We start from the raw sequence: 19,258 nt of genomic DNA on the forward strand, positions 1-19,258 counted from the left end.
ACTTCTAATAAAATTTTTTTTTTTGAAAATCATTATTAACCGTACCTGCCATAGAACCGTTTTTTTTTTTCAAATCCGATTATCTCCGAAACTGCTTATTCGATTTCAACGAAACTTTTTGTGAAGAAGCCAAAAGTAAAATTTGAAAAAAAAAATAATTTTTGGATTTTTAAAAAAATTAAAATTTTTTTTTTTGAAAAATCAAGTTTTCGAAAACGGGGAATTGATTTTTTTGAAATTTTGTTTTTAGATGTTGATTAGTGATTTCTAGAAAATGGCATACCAATTTTATTTTAAAACTTTTTCTTCAAAGGATTATTTATAAAAAATTATTTTCTTAAAAAACGGCTCTAACGATTTTGAAAGTTTTTTTTTCTAAAAATGCATCTTAATATATCAATAAAAACTGCATACTTGTTTTGGAGGGCAATTTGATTTCAGATTTTATTTTATTTTTTTAAAAAACGAATTTGATTTTTTTTTTTTTTTTGTTCTTATATAGTAGGTACTTACATTTTCCAAATTTCTATATAAAAAGTCTTAAAAATTTAAGCAACTTTAACTCTAAGAGCAAGTTCATGCGACCCAGTCTTGCATTTTATTTTTTATAAAATGCGAATGACAAAGCCATAGATAAAGTCAAGAAATTTTTAGAGTATTTCAAGGAATCTTCCTGCCGGTGAGGAATGCTTCTCAAATTTTACTAGGAAGCTAGAAAAAAATTGTCAACTTTTAACAAAAACGCAGAGAAAAATCGCTTGGATGATAGGAAAGGGTTGACACCCTTGAAAGAATGAGTGAAGTATTTTTGTACCTAACCTTACTGCGTTGGTAGCGAATATATCTTTTTCGGCAATCGTAATGTGGTGTTTGAGTTGAATCTCTAGTTCGATTTAGTTTTAACGAATTCTCTAATAAAGAGTACAGTACAGTGTCATTAATCTTCATAATCCATTTCAAATGTCGTAATAGTAATGCTGTAGTCTGTACGATTTAACAAATTATATGGGGACTGTAAATATTGATAGTAACAGTTCTTTTAAGCAAAGAATTTCGAAAACGTAATAAAATAAATTTAACTAGAAGGAATGAGCTGTATTAAAAAAAAAAATTCAAGTTTGTAGTTTACTTGAAAGACAAATCAGATATTGAATTTTGTTGTATGTACATATATGCTTTTTTCGTGCGGAATTTACTGTACAATCTTGAAGCTCCCTCGAATTTTTGTATTTATTTCTTTAATAATAATACAAATTAAAACTAAATGCACACATGTACTAAAAAAATTCCAACTTCAAAGCATAACTTTAATATTTTGAAATAACTTTGTTGGATTTATGTCAATAATAGTAATAGTAATTGAATGCAGTTTTAAGTACTAAGCAGTAGATAAATGCCCCCAAAGGACCGCAGCTATTAACTCTGTAGTAAGTCGCATGGTAAACAAAGTAATTCAGAAAAAGTTTTTACAATAATATAACCTCGAAATTATTACTTGGACGTTTCACGCCAATTACAATCAGCTCAATTGTGGGTTTCGAGTGAACGCAGATTCCACCCGGAAAAATTGAGTTTCGCTCTTTCCCTATTGTGATTTCCGGGTGAAAAGTTGTTCACGTTCCACAAACTCAACACATTTTGAACTTTTTTCCATGCAATATGCCAGGAAATCGATAGTCATTTTCTCTTTTAAATTTTGGTTAAGAAAAAAAAAAAACAGTTTAGCGGTTCCTTTCGAGTGAAACTACTCGTAATAGCTTTCAAAATTCCGGGCGAACAAAAATTTTCCGGGTTGAAAAATTTCCATGTGAAACTGCAAAATTAAATTAATAAAATATTAACTGACAAATATTTCCAAATATGGTACTTTTTTATAACTCGCGACCTTAGAACAAGGTTCTAACCGACAATTTTGAAAAAAATGAGTTATATATCAAATCTAGGTAAAATCATGGTGCTCTTTCGATTCCCGCTATCTATTTTGCTCTATCTCTTTCCGTTTCGAAGATAACCTGGGCTACAGAGTTCTATCTACACAATTTTCATCTGAGATTTAAACAATAAGGTTCTAACTTCCACTTAGAACTTTGTTTCACAAAATATCCAGAGATACAGAGTTTTATCTGCCTCTTTTTCGATTTGATTTGAGAGAAATAGGGTTCTAACTGCAAACAATGTTGCAGTTAGAACTTTGTTACATGTTTAGACGAAAAAATTGAATGCTGAGCAATTAGACTTTGTTTATTGTTTTGAAATAGAATTAATTATAAAAATAATAAATAATTGCTGCAATCCACCACTCCTAAACAAAAAGAAAAAAATTATTTAAATCTTTTTATTCCAACGCATCCCAATTCTTCAATATCGAATAACTAAGGTCACAAGAATAAAAATTGTACATAGAACCTTATTATTCTAAATTTAACTGTCGCATCGTTGAGTTCGTTGCCTGTATGGTTTTTTAAAGTCAAATTTAAGGGTTAAAAATGTGTTTTTATTAGTGTTTTAAGCTAAAATCTCAAAGATTTCCTATAAACTCATCGAATTATAAACAATAAATCAAGCTTTTTATACACAGTTACCGTATAAAGGTGTTTCAATATTCAGAAGCGTTTTTCTCAAAACACACCTGGGTGTACTTAGAACCTTGTTGTTCTAAGGTCGCGAACTATTAATTGGTTTGCAATAAGGACTAAGTTTCTTAGTCATTCATTAAAAATGCAAAGAAAAAGCATTGCAATACGCAACCATAAATAGATATCTTCTATCATATTCATTCACCCTTTTAAGGCCTATTTTTATATAAGCCGTGCTTTTTCTATAACTCGTACATATCTACTTATTTTTTGATTTTATTCGCAAAACAAAATAAATACTTTCGTAAGTTGTTTTTGTTTTGCGTTTGCTACTGAGTTTGCAGAACAAAGGCCTTAATAAAAATTTGTTTTCAACATTGAATTTATAAAAAACGAGAAAAATCTTATTTATTACCTTTTAAAAAAACTATTCAATAATCTTGATTTTATAATATCTAAAAACTTTTCTCATTCTTCTGCATCAGCAAATCTCTCATCATTGATATTCAAATCCTGCATATTCCCTCCCACATTATCATCGTTTTCATCATCATCATCACCTCGATCTTGACCAACCGATTCAAAATCCATATAATCACTCTCTGATCCAGAAATACTTTCCGCCGAATCTGGATGCAGAGCTTGACAGTCGGTCATGGCTTGATATATCGAATCAACGGTATTTGGATCATTAGGAATAAGCCACATTTCTGTCATCTGATCGCTGTTTGATTCTTCATCATCCTCACTTTCATCGTCATTAACACCATTGCCATTTGGAATGACAATGTCACCATAAACACCATCCCACACTAACTTATGATCCAACATAAAATAAATGCATTTTACTGGATTGGGCGCTACTCCGTGGACACTTATCTGTTTCCAGAGTATGGATAGGCCTTCTGGTCGATCTGCCGGCATCCATTCTAATGAACTACATACAAACAATTTAATTTATATATTCTTTATAATTAAAGGAACTTGTATTTACTCTTGGTTAACATAAAGAGTTCCGGTTCCAATGATGCGGTCGGCTATCTTCAACTGAGTGTTGGGTGAGCTGTAAACTAGACCGGCATCCGGGAGGTTAATTGGTCTAATAATAACCATGTTGGACTAAAATAACTATAGTAATATCTAAATCTATGAATAATTAATTGGAAATAAAAGTTTATACTTTAAATTAAACAGGAAAAATGATTTAAAGATAAATTAGCGCCTTTAAACAAAAATTAAACGTATGGAGTGAAGTGAGGTGATACAAAAAATGACAGACAACAGTCTCAAAATAATTTCCAGGGCTGGCAATGTACTACGTTAATAGTACTAAAGTCATTTACGGCCATATTATTCACTCTGGATTTAGTTTGGATTTAAGTTAATTTTAAATCCAATCCATTAAATCTGAATTTCATAAATCCAAGGATTTAATTTTTTGGTCATATTATTCACTCAAAAAAAATTATGTGTTTATTCAATAATTTTTGTATAATTTGCATTTATCTTTATTTTTCCTTCACAAAATACGTGAAAAAACAAACGAACACTGTGAAAATTAATTTTACATCTGGATTTATAAAGTTAAACAGACCTCCAGATAGCAGTTTAAATTTGTTTGGATTTAACGAGATTGGATTTAAAAAATTGGATTTAAGATTGGATTTAAGTAGTGAATATTATGGAATTGGATTTATTTTTGACATTTGACATTGTTTACATCCAGATGTATTTTTTAAACTAGTGAATAATATGGCCGTTATATTTGTTTAAGGCTGTGACACACCAACAACGACCAGCGACAAAAAACGCTGCAGATGGCAGACCCCGTTTTTCTACAAACAAATTTCAAACTACAAAGTTCAGACGTGGAATTTTTTCATACAAAAACGTTGTTGGTGGCATTATTTGTTGTCGTTGGTGTGGGGCAGCATTTCTTTTTTGGGACTTTACATCTCTATCCCACTTATTGAAATTTCAGCTGCTGACAGTGTTTTTTTTATGCAAAACGCTAACGGCAGCATTTTTTGGTGTCTTTGTAACTAAAATTTGACAGCTGAATACTGACACGAGTTGGTTTGAACGTTTCAGAACATTTTAAAAGGCTCTCCCAAGTCTCAAACCAAAGACGACGGAAGAGTTCGGTTTTATATCATCAAAGTAGTTCAGCTGTGAAATTTGAGTTGCACATGGTCTTAATGGAAGTATATCTACCCAAAAAAAAAACGCTACTGCGGGTCTTTCATAGCCTGTTTTCACTAAAGCCCAACCCAACTAACATTTCAGCTTCGGTTAAGGTATTACAAAAGCTACATTTCAGCTTCTTTTAAACTTTAGTAAGGTTGTTTGGCATGGAAAAAGGAGAACGTTATACAAGTTTGACTCTCTATAAGGATCTTAAACGAAGCTTTACCGAAGCTCGCAAATTATCTCATTTCGAATGTCAAATCGTAGGTATAGAAAAAAAAATTAATTAAAAATTTGAACTAACCCAATTTGCGAAATTATATCTATCATTTGGGCTGTAGTGAAAACAGGCTATTACCCCGTTTGTATGACCGATTTAAAGATCGAATTGAATCTGAATTGAAATTTCGATCCAGGTATCCCAAGTAACAATTTTACTTGCATAAGGTCCATTTTCTTCGATTCGGCAAGCTATAGTTTGTATAAGTTTAGTTTAAAGGTATAACTACATTGGCTCAAAAAGTGAAAAAGTACAAAAGTGAAAATTTTCAAATGCATTTTTGTGTAGTTTTTCGGGCTGGAAAATTAAAACTAATGATGCAGAAAGCTTATTTTTTGGTCTAAAAAACAATTTGTATACTCTTTTTCACAAAACAATTGCGCTAGCCAGAAAAAAAATATTTTCACTTTTGTACTTTTTCAAAAAGTGGTGTATGTAGTTAAGCCTTAAGGCTTAATTACGCAAATCATCCATTTTGGAAACAAAGGAGCTCTCCTTAAGGCCATCTGGAAGTGTTTAGAAGAAGCCTTGTAAATATAAGTTAAAGAAGACCTTCATAAGACCTGTTTGAACCGTTTTAAAGAAGCCTTCTATTTTCAAGTGACAGAAGGCTTTCATAAGACCTGTTCCAAGAGGCTCTTGTAAGTATGCAATGTTTTCATCTCATAAGTATGCAATGTATTACACCATTAAGTATGCAAAGGTTTTATCCTGCAGATATGCAATGTTTGTAACACTTTAGAAAAAAACATTGCATTTTTATGTGAGGTTTCAATTAGCTTCCTTTTTGCCACTCATCTTTAATATTCGAGTATGGTCTACTGGTAAGGTGCTGGCTTGGTATGCAGAGGTACGTGGGATCGATTCCTGGCGGGGCCATTTGTGAAATAAAAAAAAATGTGTTCTTTTTCAATTAAAATAAAATTCTTCCCATTTCAGAACGACAGGAAAAGCATTGACATGGCCAAAAAAGAAGAAAAAACAAAATAGAAAAAAATTAAAAGAAAAAATAATCAATAAAATCTTTTTTTTTTATTCATAAATTCAACATCTTATAACAACCTCCATAAGGCCTTATTATAACATCCAAAGCAAATGATAGTTTCCTTAGCGAAGCTATAGCTTCCCTAAAATGTTTCATTGTTTTGTAAAAAGGCCTGTATAAGGTCGTTTTACGCTGTTCGTCACAAGCTATTAGCTTGTGGATTGCCTGTGGAGGAACGTCTTGGGGAAATTCGGTAATGTGCGCCAAAATGATTTGCATAAGACATGTCCTTCTTCTTAAACAAGTCAAAAAATAGCTTGCATTGACCCTTATGAAAGCTAAATTGTTACTTGGGATATGACTATACCAGATCGAGGAATCGAATTGAAATAGAATCGAAAACCCAATTTTTCTTTTAAATATATTTGCATTAAAATAGAAAAATCTAACCAAAAACAAAGTGCAAGTAAAACTAGATATCATGATACATACATACAATGAATTTGCAAATAAGAAGACAATTAAACACAATTTCCACCATAAATTATAGGGGTATTCACGATTCGATGCAAATACTCTTGTATCGTTGTAAAAGTGCGAAAGTGTAACATTTTCTTAAAATAAAACAACCAAATATACACACTAAAATTTTTTTACACTTTTACACTTTTGCTATACACCAACCCTATTGCAAAAATAAAATACAATGGTGCAAAATTTGTCTATTGTAGTTGTGGTAGTAGAAAACAAAATTTTGCATTTTTACACCTTTTTGTTACACCGGATCGTGAATGACCCTTATATCCCAACTAACATTTCAGCTTCGGTTAAGGTATTACAAAAGCTACATTTCAACTTCTTTAAAACTTTAGTAAGGTTGTTGGGCATGGAAAAAGGAGAACGTTATACAAGTTTGACCCTCTATAAGAAGTTTAAACGAGCTTTACCGAAGCTCTACAGAAGCTTTGAGATTTGACAGATAGCTTCGGAAGAGCTTGTATAGCTCTTTAATACATGTCTTATCGAAATAAAAAAAAAAACTACTACAAAAACAAAAAATAATTCTTTTTTAACTGTGCCTATGTTCTGTAACTTAGTCGAGAACTTCTCGCATCGAAAAATTTTGAAACAAAAATTCCATACGTTTCTCTATTTGGAAAAATAACCTGTTTCTGTATCTCGATGTGAGAAGCAACCCTGTAAATTTTTTATTCCATTGGAATTATTGGAAACTGTCAAAAAAAAGGGAAAATATTTGTACCTTTGGCCATCAAAGGTCATATAGACATAGTTTTACAATAAATAGCCCAAGGCTCGGTAGTCTGAAGATAGAGCAGTCGGTCACCGTGTGGAGGGTACCGAGTTCAAGTCACAGTTGTGGCATGTAAATTTTTCTTTTTTTTTCTTTAATATTCTTTTTTTTATTTTAAAAATTTAAGTGATACAAAATTTAATTACCGTGAACACTTTTTCAGAAGTAAAATCTCACATTTAATGCATGATTATCAATTTTTTTTCAAATATCTTACTTTCTCGCATCCTTTTTGCTTGTGAGTAATTTTGGCAGTTCAATCGAGAAATTATCTCGATAATTTTCTTACAGACACAGTTTTATTCACATTTTTCCAGTCTGTCAAGCATTTTGATTCAGAAATGTTTCAAGGCGAGAAAATTTTGTTTATAGAAACAAACGAATGTGAGAAAATGATTTTTGTGTCGATTCACATTATTTTTGTTCCGATTTGCGTGTTTCATGCGAGAAATTTCTCGATGCGAGAGTTACAGAACGTAGGCACTGGTTTTAAATCATGAATTTTAGCTTTTGATCTGATATTATCAGAGATGGCAGAGTAGATTACGTCAGGTAATCTACTCGGTTAACTACGCGTAGTTAATCGAATAAACTACTCGCTTGATTTGTTTCATGTACTACCTACATTTGCTACGTGCAATAACTACATAAAAAACGTTATATTTCAAAAATATTAAAAAATAAATAGCTGTGTTTTCGTGAGAATTTGGTTTAGTAAAGTAAAACCTTTTCAAAGAAACCACCCCAAATCCATCTGGTTTCAAATATTCTATTCAAATTCACACTATGACAGCTATGTATTTCGATTTGAATAAGACTTTGACAATTTGGTGGTAAAATTGGCATTTCAAACTACATTTTGACGTCTAGCGCTACGTCTGCTACATTTAACTACGTTAACTACATTAAACAACGTTAACTACCTCAATTATGTAGTAGACGTAACAAATGTAGGAAATCAAAAAAAATCCCATTTTTGCCATCTCTGGATATTATATATAACATTCCATTAGTTTTTAGTATATCTATTAGTAATAATTTTAAAAGTATATAATTTTTTTACCACACCCAGGAATCGAACTTCGTATCTGCTTGGTGGTAGTCCACCACTCTACCCACTCGGCCATCCTAGTATATTCATTAATGAAATCAAAAACTTAATCAGTTCAAATAGCAAAAAAAATGTCCGAGATATATTATTCAATGTCAAAACCAAAAAGTGTCCGAGCTAGATTATTTAATATCAAAACCAAAAATCAAATACAAAACTTGGTAATTTCTATAAAGCTTCTATAAATTCATTAAACAGGCTAATAAGAAAAACAAGTTTTTTTCGTTTAAGTTTCTTTAATATTATTTAAACAACTTATTAGAAGTTGTTAAACAAGTCCGAATTTCTATAAGCAGTTAAATTCTGAAGCAAGCTCAATACAAGCTGTATACTAAGTAGAACCTACGAGATTTCAATTTATAGAAGCCGTTGTGCTAGTTGGGATCTCGAGTATTCAATTCGTTAGGTATATATGCCTATTTTCGATTCAGCTCCCCGAGTCGGATCGGATCGACAAATCCGGATTCAATTCGATCTAGGTATATATAGACCTAAATCCAGGAGTCGAATTACGGCACACGATTACGATCATACGTTAACGTTTTGACTATTTCTGTCTCTATTTAATTATTAGAAAACGATAGGGAACACATAGCAACCATTCGTTAATGAACGTATGTCGTAATTCGACCCCTGATTCAATTCGGATTCAAATCGCCATACAAACGGGGTAAGGCTCTCGCAAAGCAGATGGAACACAGAAAACTTTGCTGAAAGCGATTTTTGCTGTCGAGGTTCAGGTGTTAAGGAAAGACCACACCGGAAAGTATGCCGTAGAGGTACGGGTAGGGCATATGGGTACTTGTATGAAAAAAATTCCAAATTGACACATCAACGTTCAGATGTGGAATTTTCTTCATACAAGTACCGTTACCACCACGCGTACCGCTACCGCATACCTTCCGGTGTGGTCAAGCCCATAAATTTTAGTTACACACTGCCGAAAGCGTTTTTCACACCGTGTCGCGTCGCTGAAGATATTTTCGCGTTGGTATGATCTGTTTACACCTTTAATTAAAATCAACCATTTTACAGTGCTACCCTGTTCTTTATCACTTTTTGACATTTCTCTTTCTCCACAAATTTTATTCCGCATCCCTTTTACTGCAAATTTCTTAACTTTCTTGATGTATATGTTTTTTTGTGAGGTGTTTTAAGCTGGTTAGACCGGGCATTTTTTTAATGCATTTTAAGAAAAATATTAAAAATAAAATAAACATAACTAACTAAACATAAGAAAATACTTACATCATGGATATTATAATAGCAAATGTAACTCATATCGAGTTCAAAATCGAAAAAGATCTAAATGGACAATTTGGTGCGCTTCCACTACCCTTTCCCGGAATGGACAGTATGTGTGAAATAAAATTATAATATTTTTATTTTCTATATAAAATTTTTGAATACAAATAAACACGAAACATAAATCATTCTAGAATCTACGGCAGCAGTTTGTCAATTCTTCAATTGTGCTGATGGCTCAATGTGTGACAAAGGAGCAGCTTGCCCATTCCGACATGTTCGCGGTGACAGAACTGTTGTCTGCAAGCATTGGCTACGTGGTTTGTGCAAAAAAGGCGATCAATGTGAGTTTTTGCACGAATATGACATGACTAAAATGCCCGAATGCTACTTTTACTCCCGATTCAATGCGTGCCACAATAAAGAGTGTCCCTTCCTCCACATCGACCCGGAAAGTAAACTCAAAGACTGTCCGTGGTATGACAGAGGTTTCTGCCGACATGGTCCCCATTGTCGCCACAGGCATGTGCGACGCGTGCTGTGCATGAACTATTTGGCTGGTTTCTGTCCAGATGGAGATGCTTGTAAATATATGCATCCGAGATTTGAACTTCCAGCGCCGCCAGAGATTCCCAAAGATCAGATGGTTAAGCGCTTACCCACATGTCATTATTGTGGTGAATTAGGTCATAAGGCGTCTGGTTGCCCCAAAATGCCACCGGAGCAAAGAGAAATGACTATACGACAGGAGGAACAACGTTTCCGTTCAATGTCCTACTATAAACAACAAGTGCAAAACTATCATCACTACCATCATCAACCACATCATCAGCAGCAGAATAATTCAAATCCAATGAACACATCGGTGCCGGATGAAAATGCAGCTGAAGGTGGTGTTAAACAAGAATCGCCACAAAAACCAAATCCGAGACCATTGGAAGAGATAACTTGTTACAAATGCGGCCATAAGGGTCATTATGCTAATAAATGTCCCAAGGGTCATTTGGCTTTCTTATCCAACCAGCATAATCATAAGAAAAAAGAGAGCACTTAACATAGGGCACATCATACTTAGTAGAAAGATTTCCAACTCCATATAGTCTTGGCTTAAAAACGATATACATATATATAACAGAAGAAAAACAGTAATATTAGCCTCCCCAGTTATGTTAATTTTTATTTCGTATATAATTAAAAAAAAAAGAGGAATAAAAGAGAAAATTAAGATTTTCTGTTGGGTCAACAACGGCCATCTCTCTCCAAAGCATCATCCAACAATTCATACGCTGGTCGGTAAGTAACTTGGCCTGTGGCAGGATCTTCTCTTCGGAGATGTTTATTTGGTTTGGTGTTTGTTGTTTCACCCAGTGATGTGTATCCCATGTCGTAGAGCGAACAATATGGAACTTTCTTCTCTAGGATGTAAGCCCAGACATCTTGACATGTCCAATCTAGGATTGCATTAACTCTTAGAAGTGGAGGCCAGCCGGGATCTGTTTGCTTTGTGTTTTTAAATAATGTTATTCAAATATAGGAACTCTAGTGGAGTAACTAAAGCTAAAAACAATGGTAATAACTAGGGAACCCGACCGAACAGTTCTGATTTTGATGATCTTATTTTTTTTCAAACGTCAGTATTTAAAAATTGCCGCTGTTGCCGTATTGATTTTTTAAATTTAATTGAAGATTTTTGTCAACAAAAAAAAAAATTGTTTTCAAACATTTTGCTTCGATTTCATAAACTAATTGATGTCAAAATATATGGGAGCGAGGGACAGTCTTCCATCGTTTAAGCGATTTTCTCACAAATTGACTTCAGTCACAAAAAAAAATATTTTAGCACAACGGCAACACCTACAATATTTAAATATGCACTTTTAAAAAGCTAGAAGCGTATTTCTATTTTAAAAATTAAAATTAAGTAAATTGAATGAAGTGTTTTTGAAAAACTGGTCCTTAAAATCATAATTTTGAAAAAAAAAATGATTGAAAAAATTTTAACATGTCGTTTTTAAAACTTTTTCGCAATTAAATGTGCATTTATTTTTCAAAATTGTTTGGCCAAATTAATAATTATTTGAAATTATAAAAGAAAATGTCAATATGTATCTATTACAGTTTATGAAAAAATTAAATAGTGTTATACATTTTCGAAGAACTTTGTATCATATTTTTTTAAAAGTTCAACATTTAAATATTAAGTTATTTTTTCTTCATTCAATAGCCCTTTTTGTTGAAGGTTAAATAGCAAAAATTTTAAGGTCTTATTTGCCAAAGTCTTATAGCCTGTTTTTTTTAGAACCCAAATGAGGTAATTTCCCAAATTATCTCATTTCGAATGCAAATTCTATAGACAAAAAATTGAATTTGAAATCTAAACTGACCTCATTTGCGAAATTATCTCATTTGGGTTCTAGTGAAAACAGGCTATTAGAGAAAATTAATTATTTCAACAAAAAAAAAAATTCAGTTTTTATCAAAAAAGTCGAACGAAATTGATGTAATTTTTATTTTTATTTTTTCAAAACTGTAATATAGGTATATTAACTTATCCTCTTCGGAATTCAACTGATAATAATTATGGCCCAAAAAATTTTTAAAATAAATTCATATTTTATCACGAAAAGTTTGAAAAAGTCATTTAAAATTTGTTTAATAACATTTTTTTTCAGAATTCTGAGTTTGAGGACCTTTTTTTTCAAAAACTCTTCATTAAATTTAGTTATAAATTTTATAGATAGGAATGAGCTTCTGGCTTTTTAAAAATCTGTTTTTAAATATTGTAAGTGTTGCCGTTGTGTTCAAAATATTTTTTTTATGTGTTTGAAGTCACTTTGTGAGAAAATTGCATTTATCGGTTAAACGACAGAAGATTGTCCCTTACTCCCATATATTTTTTTTTTCCTTAAATTACCTAGAAAATCTTTTGGTATTATTTAATATATAAAATTTAATCAAAAAAATTGGTTTTCTTTAAAAAAAATTAATTTTAGTTTTAAAAAACAATACGGCAACATGGTCAAATTTTAAACCATAGAGGTTAAAGTATTTTTAATTACCGACGTTTGACAAAAATATCATCAAAATCGGTGCTGTTCGGGCGGTTCCCCTTTATTTTGCTTTAGTTACTCCACTACTCGTAAGTCAATTTTTATATCATACTTGCATGATCTTCATGTCACGACCAAAAGGATCTGTTCGTCGAAGACCCATTAAAACTGCCTTGAGTTTGGGTCTTTCCACACACATCACTTCAAGAACTGGCTTTATGCTACCTTGCTGTTCAATCATATCCACTCGATAATTTTGTTTACATTGTGTGACGAAATCTTCAACTTCTTGAAATGGATTCTTGGGGCGAATATACAAAACAGGAATCGTACAGTTTTGTAGATTCTGGTTTTGTTTTAAGTACTGGCTAAGTAGATCGAGAACAACGGTGCAATCTTTGCCACCGTTAAATGATACAAATACTTCATCTGGAGAGTAGTTTTGAAAGAGTTTATTGAAAAGCTGTCGGGAAAGTAGACGGATTATGTCATCATCAAAGATAAGATCTTCTTTATCGCGATTCTGTAAATCATTCGTGTGCTTACCTCGAATACTTGATTTATTTTAGAATTTACTGTACAATTATTACTGCTGGTTTGTGAACAATTTGTTGAATTGGTTGAATCTGTGTTCTTGTAGTTTGTCATCCTTCGGAATATACTGGTTTGGATTTGGATATTTGTAAAGAATTCTGTTGTGGGGGGATATGAAGGATAATTTTTGTTTTGAATTGATTGAACTAGGAAATTATGTAGGTAGAATGTTTAGGTTTATTACTGTTGGGATAGTTTCCAAGTTTAAAGAAACACACACGATGTAAACGAAAGTGGGGCATAAAGTGGCATAAGATTGAAAAATTGAGATGGAAGCATGAAAAAATTAGATGACGATATTAAATATATAGTTCACCATATATTTTTTTTTTATACAATCAGCTGGTTGATTTCTGTTTTTGTAGTGCAGTAACGTAACGTGTATTTTGGGGGGAACGTAACGTAACGAATGTGTGAGGACATTAAGGTTTGTTTGGTTACTTGTTGTGGCAAAATTTATAAGTTCTGTAATGCTGGAAATACATACGTCTGCATTTCCAGTTCTGCATTAAAAGGAGGCACAGTATTTAATACTACGTTTCCACCTACCCTAAATCCGAGATATGTAATGTAATATGTAATATATGTAAATCCAGCATAAAATTACAAACAGGAAAATTCGGTAAAAGTTGCTGAACCACGAACTGAACAACTGCCCAACTAGCACAACAGCTTCTATAAATTGAGATCTCGCAGGATCTACTTTTTATACAGCTTGTATTGAGCTTGCTTCAGAATTTAATTTCTTATAGAAGTTTGAACTTGTTTAACAACTTCTAATAAGTTGTTTAAATATTGTTAAAGAAACTTAAACGAAAAAAGCTTGTTTTCGGAAAAGCCTGCTTAATGAATTTATAGAAGATTTACAGAAATTACCAAGTTAAGTATTTGGTTTTTGGTTTTGATATTGAATAATCTAGCTGGGACACTTTTTGGTTTTGACATTGAATAATTTAGCTCAGACATTTTTTTTTACATTTCTGCTATTTGAACTGATTAAGTTTTTGATTTCATTAATTAATATACGAGGATGGCCGAGTGCGTAGAGTGGTGGACTGCCACCAAGCAGATACGAAGTTCGATTCCTGGGTGTGGTAAAAAAATTATATACTTTTAAAATTATTATTAATAGATATACTAAAAACTAATGGAATAATAATATAATTTCAGATTAAAAGATAAAATTCATGATTTAGGGCCAATTTTTCAATAGTCAGTTAAACAGTCAGTTAGTACTTATTCCTAAGGATAGAGAAAAAATCAATTTTTCAACAAGCAGATATACCTTATTCCTAAGAATAAAACTATTTGCTTCTTTCAGAGACGAATAAAAATTATTCTAAGGAATAATCTCAACAAAAATATTGTGTCAGTTGTCAAAGCTGTTTTGAAAGAATTTTGAAAAAAATACAGTGGAAAACAAGAAAACAAAAACAATCATGAATAAAAATGACGTTTATTTTTAAATATTTTTGAATTTGACAATTTTTTTTTTGTTATTCTGTAGAATAAATTATTCTTGATTGAAAAATTCAATGTTTTTATCTGATTGTTTATGAGCCTAATAACTTTATTCGTCGAACAGTTAACTGACTGTTTATTAGAAGATTGAAAAATTGGCTCTTAAAATCAAATAAAAACCATTTAAAAAAGAATTATTTTTTGTTTTTGTAGTAGTTTTTTTTTATTTCGATAAGACATGTATTAAAGAGCTATACAAGCTCTTCCGAAGCTATCTGTCAAATCTCAAAGCTTCTGTAGAGCTTCGGTAAAGCTTCGTTTAAACTTCTTATAGAGGGTCAAACTTGTATAACGTTCTCCTTTTTCCATGCCCAACAACCTTACTAAAGTTTAAAAGAAGCTAAAATGTAGCTTTTGTAATACCTTAACCGAAGCTGAAATGTTAGTTGGGTGGCCCTTAACAAAACAAAAGACTTAAGGCTTGGCCACACCGGAGGGTATGCGGTAGAGGTACGGGTAGCGGTAACGATATTTGTATGAACAAAATTCCACATCTGAACGTTGATATGTCAGTTTGAAATTTTTTTCATACAAGTACCGTTACCTCTACCCATACCGCTACCGCATACCCTCCGGTGTGGCCAAGCCTTTAAGGTTTGGCCACACCGAAGGGTACATCCGGTAGCGGTACGGGTAATTGTATGAACAAAATTCCACATCTGAACGTTGATGTGTCAGTTTGGAATTTTGTTCATACAATTACCCGTACCGCTACCGCATGTACCCTTCGGTGTGGCCAAGCCTTTAGCCACACCGGAGGCTATGCTGTAGCGGTACGGGTAGCGGTAACGATATTTGTATTAACAAATCCACATCTCAACGTTGATGTGTCAGTTTGGAATTTTTTTCGTACAAGTACCCGTACCACACCTTCGGTGTGGTCTAGCCTTAAAGGCTAGAAAGGTATGCGGAAGCGGTACGGGTAATTGTATGAAAAAATTCCAAATTGGAACAACAACGTTTAGGTGTGGAATATTTTTCATACAATTACCCGTACCGCATCCGCATACCTTTCCGGTGTGGTCAAGCCTTTTAACTTAAATAAATGAGATTATTCGCAAGTAACGTCAGTTCAAATTGATAATTTGCGAAATTATCTCATTATGGTGAAAATATTGTATTAATGCATGTTTTTTTTGTAAAAAAAAACAAAGGGGATTTTCGGGGTTTGACGGGATTTAAAAAAGCGGGATTATAATTGATTGGCCTTTAGAGCCAGTTGTAAAAGCGTGGTTCAGACTTGATTAAGAAATTTAACTTGCTGGTTTCGGGCATTAGCTGTGGTTAAACTTCGGTTAAAACATGGATTTGGCTATTTTAACATAGATGGACCTTGAACCATTGCTTAACCTTAGCTTAACTACAGATCTCAGACGATAAAAATTACTGAAACATGAATGAATAAACTTTTCCAAAAAGTGCTCATCTACCTGAACAAGCCTATTTTCTTGACATTTGTAAAGTTAACATTACGTAAACGTAACGTAGCAGTAGCATGTACCCGGCTTTCAAAAGTGACTCATTCCATGTCCCCCCTTTCTCCAAAAATAATTATTCTACTCCCAAGTTCCAACTGCAACAAAAGAATATTCGAGTTGTCTTGTTTAGTTTCACATTTTTATTGATTATTCCTTCTATTTCCAAAATGTAATATTCCATAAATAAGAAAATTAATAAGTTAACCATGAATTCTATCGAGTAACATAATTTCTCTTAGATTAGATGGCAGATCCACGTCTCAGGCAATTAACAATCAAAACAGGTGTTGTTAAAAGATTAACCAAGGAAAAGGTGGTATATGAAAAGGAAGCCGTCCAACAAAAAGATCGCATTGAAAGATTAAAAGCCGCAGGAGAAGATGAACATGTGCTGAGAAAACAAGAAGAAGTTCTCCAAGAAGCGCTAATGATCATTCCAGATTGTCAAAGAAGGTAAGCACTCTCTTGCACATTGCAGATGCGATGCGTCACGTTTTCTTATAATGCATATACTTATCCTTGAATTTCCTTTGTTTGAATATTTCGAAACCATCAGACTAGCAAAAGCATTTGAGGAATTGTCAGATTTCCTTAAGAACGAAGGAGAACTTAACGAGACAAAAGAATATATAACAGCTTCACAAATTCTTGAAGAAGCTAAACTCCAACTAGTTAAAGACTAGAAACCATATTCATTAAATCCTTGCTTCCGTTGTTTACTGTCACTTTGCAGTAAACGTTTTTTTCTTATCTCTTAAAACTATATTATTTAATTAACAACACAAATATTCCCCAAAATGAAGATCTCACAACTTAAATGGAACGTACAAACTATTATAACTACTTTGAGCAAACTTGAAAAACATCGTGATAATCTGTTTCAGAGTTCCAACAATTTTATCAGCGAAATAACTGAAATAGATAAATGTAAAGCAAATCTTGATGTTGCTTTTGCCAATTTGGAATCAGAGTCTTTAAACAAATTAGTTGCGGAAATAAAAAAAAGAAAAACTAAACGTAACAAAAAGAAGCTCAAGACAAAGAAAAAGAATGAGCAAACGATAAGCAATAGCCTTTATCAGCAAAGCCTGTCAGACAGTTTTTCTTATGTTTCGGAACAACCTAGTTTAAATCGGTTAGAAAAATGTAAACTACGTTGTTCGAAAAAGTATCTTGCTTCTATAGAGTGTTTGGAAACTCTTCATAGGCTTAAAGGTGGCGGTGATTCATGTAATCTTAAAGAATCTTTGAATTCCATTAAATCGATTTGGCAATCCACTGCAAATGGCATAAATGAAAAAATGAGCCAGAATTGCGTGGCAAAAAGTTGGGATAAAATTCTTTTTGGTGGAAAGTCTGAAATTGAAATGAAATCTAGTCTTGAAGAGTTTGTGGAAAGACGGTAAGAAAATTACATGAATAAATTGGTTGATTTATATTATTCAGGGATCGAATTAATGCATATGAATTCGTAAAAGTTTTGATAATTTTCGATCGTATTCGTATGCATTATTTCACCCCGAGATTTTAGGGGCTCCATTAAGTATCTTGATACAATTTGGTGTGGTTGATTTAACTTGTAATATCCGCCTAGTGTTGTAAGCCCCTGGTATTTATGTGTAATATAAATTTAACCTCTCATTTAAAAAAAATAACTATTTTCAATATAATTTTTGTTTTAGTTTCGTTTGGGATACTTATCTAGACATTTCCAATGGTTCACATATTCCTGTAGGCTGGGTGTATCCGAAAGTCGATGCTAGATCAGAATGGAAGCAGTTTCAAACTAACATAATTAATTAATATCAAATATTTTTGTTCGCATTTAAAAATAAAAATAGTTTTCTAGTAACTCAACTAACTTTAGCATAGAAATAAAAAAACATAATTACTTAAACAAAATTGTTTGAATTTGAATTGATTTGTTAGCTTAATTCAGCCGTAATCAGTAGAATCTGATAATAATTGGGTATATCGGCCACCGGCCAGGTCGCACTTTGAAAAAATACAGTTTTATATCTCAAGTATACAACTTTTTACGCATTTGATCGGTACATACACATACATTCATGAGCAAAAATAGTCAAATGCTATTTGCTTTTGAGATTTTTGTGTAAAAATCTCAGATTTTCCACTGCAAATAGAATTAGTCCAGTAATTTTAGGTTTTATCTGCGGAAAAATTCCTACTGGGCTCGATTTTGGTATAGACATTCGTTACGGCGTTGTTATGAAGATGTGAAAAATAGATAATTTTATGACGAACAGATTTTCCATGGACCCCTATTGACCTCCGAGCAACAGGTTACGAGATATATGCGAAAAACTGATTTTGGTGACCTTTTGACCTCTATAACTTCTAACGCGGACGCGATATCAATGTCGATTTTCAACATCTTCATAACAACGCCGTAACAAAGGTCTATACCAAAATCGAGTCCAGTAGGAATTTTTCCGCAGATTGGGGTAAAAAATGCCTAAAATTACTGGGCTAAATATGAAATCTAGTTTTGCAATTGTGTACGAAATCTGTGTGTATAAAAAAAAACTTTTTAAAATAAAACAACAATGAAGAGAGGAAATAGTGGAAAAATCTCAGATTTCATGATCTGATCTCAGACGCAAATAGATCATGAAATCTGAGATTTTTCCACTATTTCCTCTCTTCACCCCCCTTTTAGCTGTCAGATTCACAAATCTCATTCTGAATAGGCCTGGCTACACAGTGTTGTGCCCAATCACGTTCCCTTCCAATTCACATTTTCTAGGAACAAACGTCAAAAAGAGGAAAATCCTCAACCCTCTTGTCTACAAACTAACTGGTTAGGCGATTGAAAAATCACCGTGTAGCCCGGCACAATCTCGTCAATAGAAAACGACATTATCGTCAATTTTAAATGAATTAAAATAGTATCTTTCA

General features: G+C 32.5%; 4 protein-coding genes across 7 annotated transcripts; 2 read left to right on the plus strand and 2 right to left on the minus strand.

The window, feature by feature from the left end:
• Positions 1–2,958: 2,958 nt before the first annotated feature.
• LOC129914399 (methylosome subunit pICln) lies at positions 2,959–3,872 on the minus strand. 2 transcript variants are annotated; one of them, XM_055993627.1, is made up of 3 exons: positions 3,757–3,872; positions 3,571–3,695; positions 2,959–3,513 (listed from the first exon to the last, which is right to left on the minus strand). In XM_055993627.1, exons 2-3 carry the CDS (start codon positions 3,687–3,689, stop codon positions 3,045–3,047), a joined length of 588 nt encoding a protein of 195 aa, XP_055849602.1. In that variant the 5' UTR covers positions 3,690–3,695; positions 3,757–3,872; the 3' UTR covers positions 2,959–3,044. The 2 variants fall into 2 exon arrangements, with proteins under 2 accessions (XP_055849602.1, XP_055849601.1); XM_055993626.1 differs by having other exon boundaries at positions 3,571–3,704; positions 3,757–3,855.
• Positions 3,873–9,570: 5,698 nt separating this feature from the next.
• Positions 9,571–10,921, plus strand: LOC129913153 (cleavage and polyadenylation specificity factor subunit 4). The gene is made up of 2 exons (XM_055991690.1): positions 9,571–9,805; positions 9,891–10,921. The coding sequence occupies exons 1-2, from the start codon at positions 9,703–9,705 to the stop codon at positions 10,748–10,750; spliced, it is 963 nt and encodes a 320-aa protein (XP_055847665.1). The 5' UTR covers positions 9,571–9,702; the 3' UTR covers positions 10,751–10,921.
• On the minus strand, positions 10,848–13,675 carry LOC129913154 (uncharacterized). Of its 2 annotated transcripts, XM_055991692.1 has the most exons (4): positions 13,525–13,675; positions 13,293–13,438; positions 12,859–13,209; positions 10,848–11,196 (listed from the first exon to the last, which is right to left on the minus strand). In XM_055991692.1, the coding sequence occupies exons 1-4, from the start codon at positions 13,580–13,582 to the stop codon at positions 10,936–10,938; spliced, it is 816 nt and encodes a 271-aa protein (XP_055847667.1). In that variant the 5' UTR covers positions 13,583–13,675; the 3' UTR covers positions 10,848–10,935. The 2 variants fall into 2 exon arrangements, with proteins under 2 accessions (XP_055847667.1, XP_055847668.1); XM_055991693.1 differs by having other exon boundaries at positions 13,293–13,659.
• Positions 13,676–16,374: 2,699 nt separating this feature from the next.
• Positions 16,375–18,241, plus strand: LOC129913155 (tubulin-specific chaperone A). Of its 2 annotated transcripts, none has more exons than XM_055991694.1 (4): positions 16,375–16,508; positions 16,579–16,792; positions 16,896–17,741; positions 18,022–18,241. In XM_055991694.1, exons 2-3 carry the CDS (start codon positions 16,584–16,586, stop codon positions 17,020–17,022), a joined length of 336 nt encoding a protein of 111 aa, XP_055847669.1. In that variant the 5' UTR covers positions 16,375–16,508; positions 16,579–16,583; the 3' UTR covers positions 17,023–17,741; positions 18,022–18,241. The 2 variants fall into 2 exon arrangements, with proteins under 2 accessions (XP_055847669.1, XP_055847670.1); XM_055991695.1 differs by having other exon boundaries at positions 16,584–16,792.
• The last annotated feature ends 1,017 nt before the right edge of the window (positions 18,242–19,258 follow it).

Source organism: Episyrphus balteatus, chromosome 3, assembly GCF_945859705.1.
Source record: "Episyrphus balteatus chromosome 3, idEpiBalt1.1, whole genome shotgun sequence".
In the NCBI taxonomy this organism is placed as follows: Eukaryota; Metazoa; Arthropoda; class Insecta; order Diptera; family Syrphidae; genus Episyrphus; species Episyrphus balteatus.

Excerpts from the sequence above, each read along its gene's own strand:
- LOC129913154 (XM_055991692.1), bottom strand. The coding sequence starts at position 13,582 with ATGCCCCACTTTCGTTTACATCGTGTGTGTTTCTTTAAACTTGGAAAC. Across the intron at positions 13,439-13,524 it reads ACTTGGAAACTATCCCAACA|AATTCTTTACAAATATCCAA; the intron begins GTAATAAACCTA and ends CCCCCACAACAG. Across the intron at positions 13,210-13,292 it reads AAATAAATCAAGTATTCGAG|CTTTTCAATAAACTCTTTCA; the intron begins GTAAGCACACGA and ends CTTTCCCGACAG.
- LOC129913153 (XM_055991690.1), top strand. The coding sequence starts at position 9,703 with ATGGATATTATAATAGCAAATGTAACTCATATCGAGTTCAAAATCGAA. Across the intron at positions 9,806-9,890 it reads ACCCTTTCCCGGAATGGACA|AATCTACGGCAGCAGTTTGT; the intron begins GTATGTGTGAAA and ends AAATCATTCTAG.
- LOC129914399 (XM_055993627.1), bottom strand. The coding sequence starts at position 3,689 with ATGGTTATTATTAGACCAATTAACCTCCCGGATGCCGGTCTAGTTTAC. Across the intron at positions 3,514-3,570 it reads ACTCTTTATGTTAACCAAGA|TTCATTAGAATGGATGCCGG; the intron begins GTAAATACAAGT and ends GTTTGTATGTAG.
- LOC129913155 (XM_055991694.1), top strand. The coding sequence starts at position 16,584 with ATGGCAGATCCACGTCTCAGGCAATTAACAATCAAAACAGGTGTTGTT. Across the intron at positions 16,793-16,895 it reads ATTCCAGATTGTCAAAGAAG|ACTAGCAAAAGCATTTGAGG; the intron begins GTAAGCACTCTC and ends CGAAACCATCAG.